The sequence below is a fragment of the Oryctolagus cuniculus genome, chromosome 18, assembly GCF_051225735.1.
Source record: "Oryctolagus cuniculus isolate XC-2025 breed Fujian yellow rabbit chromosome 18, ASM5122573v1, whole genome shotgun sequence".
NCBI lineage: Eukaryota > Metazoa > Chordata > Mammalia > Lagomorpha > Leporidae > Oryctolagus > Oryctolagus cuniculus.
Genome location: NC_142884.1, coordinates 1106558 through 1110576, shown reverse-complemented (window position 1 = coordinate 1110576; position 4019 = coordinate 1106558). Strand labels below are relative to the sequence as shown.

Here is a 4019-nt window from a genome sequence, read left to right as displayed (position 1 = left end):
GTCAGAGTGAAGGAAGGAGTCTCATATCTTTAGGAGTTCATTTTAGGTATTTAATAAAAGACGTAAAACTGAGAGTAGACTTTACTTTCAGAATATCTCAAATGAGGATATTAAAAGAGCTAATGGTAAAGAGATTTAGTAGGGTTTGTAAGGAGCTAAGGACACAGGAGGACAAAGACTGAAGAAAAACACCCTTATTTGATGTAGGCAAAGTAGAAATGAGAAGCCCCTCCTTGTTCCATGTCTGGCTATCTGCTAAATGAAATAATTTTGTGATCACACTCAGTCTATCTGGTTTTGATCCTAAAGACAGAAGAATTTAGCCAGATGAAATACTATATACAATATGGCAGGGTGAACTGATACATGGACAGCATGCAGCATTCTGGAGTTTCATGCTCTGACTCGTTTATGAAAATCGTTGATCTTTGTGCCACTGGTATACCACAGCCTGGAGACACGGGTGTGTCTGCTGATGAGCACAAAGGGGCTAACACAGGGGAAAGATGAACCCATAAGGGCAGAGGTATTCACAAGCCACCAGCTGGGTTTATCAAAGAGGGACATATAGAAAGTAAAGAAGGAAGACAGTGCATAAAAACAGAAAAATGTGCTCACTAGCATCAGGATGCTGTGGGTGGCTCTTGTCTCCGGGGAGCATTTGGGAGTGAGGCTTTTGCTGTGAATGTGTAGCACCTTCTGCTTATGTCTGTACAAAATGATCAACATGCAGCCACTGGCCCAAATCATCAACACCAAATACAAGACATCAATGAAGGAAAACATCATTGAATACAATAAGGAAATATTTCTGTCAATAATTATGCCAGAGCAGAACTCCAAATCTATTTTCTCTGTGAGGTTGTTGCTCTCCCTCATCACTGTAATATTCATAGGTACCATACTATATACCAACAGGTGAAGGGTCCAGCAGAGCAGAATGGAAAGTCGAATGGATTTGAGGGCTTTGACCTTGAGCTCCATCCACTGGGGGCTGTTAGGGCTGATTGTGATGGCCTGGAAGCCACTCAGGAGAGAAGTTGCACTCAGAGATGCCCCTCTGGCCACTCTATGAACATAGAAAACTAGTTTGCATCCAAAATCATCCATGAAATATTTCAGCCCTAAAGCTGCCATGGTCTGAGGAATGCCTCTCGCGAGCAGAACCAAGCAGTTGGCTACAATTAGGTTATGGAGAATCAAATCCATGTGCTTTATCCCTCGTCCAGTGCAGGAAAGGAAGCCATAGCAGAGAAGGAGCAGGATGTTTCCTAGGAATCCGACTCCTGTCTGAGAGACAAAGATGATTCCCATGGTCAGAGCCCTGGATGGCATGTAGTCACAAGGGCAGTAGTTCACGCAAAGCCAGTGAGTCCTGGAAAGAAATGGAGCCAATGTATTTCATCAAGGAAGCTTAAGTTCATTTCTTACTTCTACCCATTTTTTTTCACACTCAGTAATGACTTCTAGAATAATACATTATTTGTATTTTCTTGAGAGACATTGGGATGCTGGCTGAGTATATCTTCTCACATGGCTATTTCAGATTTTTCTAAGACTTTTCATCCATATTCACCTTGTTCCTATATGACATACCGTTTTCTTGTCTATTTGCAGTGTTTTGGTTAAATGTTCCTTTGCCAACTAACCAGTTATTCTTGTATTTGTATGAAAGTGCAGAAATTCAAGTTACGATATGGGTGACCAATTTTATAGGAGAATAAGGACAGAATAATCATTTATCACAACATTTAATTATGTATTCTAAATGCAGTGGGAATTTGAATGGTGAAGCCAAAGATTCCCTCATTTCATTGGCCCCAAATGTGCAATGATACTATCACAGCAAATATTTGAAAGCAAATATTGAAAGCATGATTAACTCATGCCAACTAAAATATAAAATATTATGAAGAAAAAAACAGTAAATGACTTCATTTGTATAGCATCCAAGTATATTCATTTTATATGTAGAGGATGAATTCAAAATTTAGGTTAATTCGTAACACTAATTTTATTATTTAATTGATTAGTTTTTTAAGGAATACACATTTCATAAGAAAAATTTAGGAATATGTTGTTTTTCACATCATACCCACCCTCCCACCCACACTCCCACCTCTCTTCCCCTCTCCCCTTTCCACCCCCTTCTCTTTAAGATTCATTTTAATCAAGTTTACACACAGAAGACCAACTCTATACTATATAAAGTTTTCAACAATGTGCACATCCATGCACAACTAACACATAAACTGAGAATTGCTTCCACATATATGTCTCATAAATACAACTCATTGAGGACAGAGGTCCTGCATGGGGAGTTCAAACACAGTGACTCCTGTTGTTAATCTAACAATTAACAATCTTATGTATGATGTGAGTGACCACCAAACGCTCTTGACATGAGCTGCCTAGGCTATGAAAGCCTTTCAAATGCACAAGCTCCCTCAGTATTTAGACAAGGCCATCAATAATGTGGAAGTTCTCCCCTCCTTTAGAGAAAAGTACATCCTTCTTTGATGGCCACTTTTTTCTGCTAGGGTCTCACTCACAGAGATCCTCCGTGTAGAACACTTTTCACCACAGTGTCTTGGCTTTCCATGTCAGAAAAGCTCTCATGGGCTTTACAGCCGCACCAAGAATGTTTTTGGGCTGATTCTGAGAGCAGAGTGAGTAAAGCTAAATTTAATAAGTATGAAAAACCAATTGTGTCCATATAGCTCAGGATCAAGTAGCATGAAAATATATTTCTTTTTTTCATTTTTTTTCTTTTATTTAGTGAATATGAATTTCCAAAGTACGATTTATAGATTACAATGGCTTCCCCCCCATACCGTCCCTCCCACCCACAACCCTCCCCTTTCCCACTCCCTCTCCCCTTCCATTCACATCAAGATTCATTTTCAATTATCTTAATATACAGAAGATCAGCTTAGTATACATTAAGTAAGGATTTCAACAGTTTGCTCCCACACAGAAACATAAAGTGAAAAATAATAGATGATTTTTTAAATGATGATGAAATCAGATCAGACCTATTGTCATGTTTAATCCTAGTGAGAGTCAAGTTGGGAGTTGATAATTTCTTTTTTTTTTTTACAGAGGATCAGTTTAGTATGCATTAAGTAAAGATTTCAACAGTTTGCACCCCCATAGAAACACAAAGTGAAATATATTGTTTGAGTACTCATTATAGCATTAAATCTCAATGCACAGCACATTAAGGACAGAGATCCTACATGAGGAGTAAGTGCACAGTGACTCCTGTTGTTGACTTTACCAATTGACACTCCTGTCTATGGCATCAGTAATCTCCCTATGCTCCAGTCATGAGTTTCCAAGGCTATGGAAGCCTTCTGAGTTCTCCGATTCTTATCTTGTTTAGACAAGGTCATAGTCAAAGTGGAGGTTCTCTCCTCCCTTCAGAGAAAGGTACCTCCTTCTTTGAAGACCTGTTCTTTCCACTGGGATCTCACTCACAGAGATCTTTTGCCAGAGTGTCTTGGCTTTCCATGCCTGAAATACTCTCATGGGCTTTTCAGCCAGATCCACATGCCTTAAGGGCTGATTCTGAGGACAGAGTGCTATTTAGGACATCTGCCATTCTATGAGTCTGCTGAGTATCTCACTCCCCATGTTGGATCACTCTCCCCTTTATTTATTCTACCGGTTAGTGTTAGCAGGTACTAGACATGTTTATGTGCTCCCTTTGACTCTTAGTCCTTTCATTATGATCAATTGTGAACTGAAATTGATCACTTGGAATAGTGAGATGGCATTGGTACATGCCACCTTGATGGGATTGAATTGGAATCCCCTGCTATGTTTCTAACTCTACCATTTGGGCAAGTCAGCCCGAGCATGCCCCAAATTTTTTTTTTTTTTTTTTTTTGACAGGCAGAGTGGACAGTGAGAGAGAGACAGAGAGAGAAAGGTCTTCCTTTGCCGCTGGTTCACCCTCCAATGGCCGCCGCTGCAGCCGGCGCACCGCGCTGATCCTGGCAGGAGCCAGGAGCCAG

General features: G+C 40.1%; 1 protein-coding gene across 1 annotated transcript; it reads right to left on the bottom strand.

Annotated features, from left to right (window-relative positions):
- Positions 1-393: 393 nt before the first annotated feature.
- Positions 394-1335, bottom strand: LOC138846748 (vomeronasal type-1 receptor 4-like). Its single transcript, XM_089319910.1, has one exon. It carries the CDS (start codon positions 1333-1335, stop codon positions 394-396), a length of 942 nt encoding a protein of 313 aa, XP_089176036.1.
- Positions 1336-4019: the final 2684 nt, after the last annotated feature.

Coding starts and splice junctions, on each gene's coding strand:
- LOC138846748 (XM_089319910.1), bottom strand. CDS start 1,335: ATGCCATCCAGGGCTCTGACCATGGGAATCATCTTTGTCTCTCAGACA.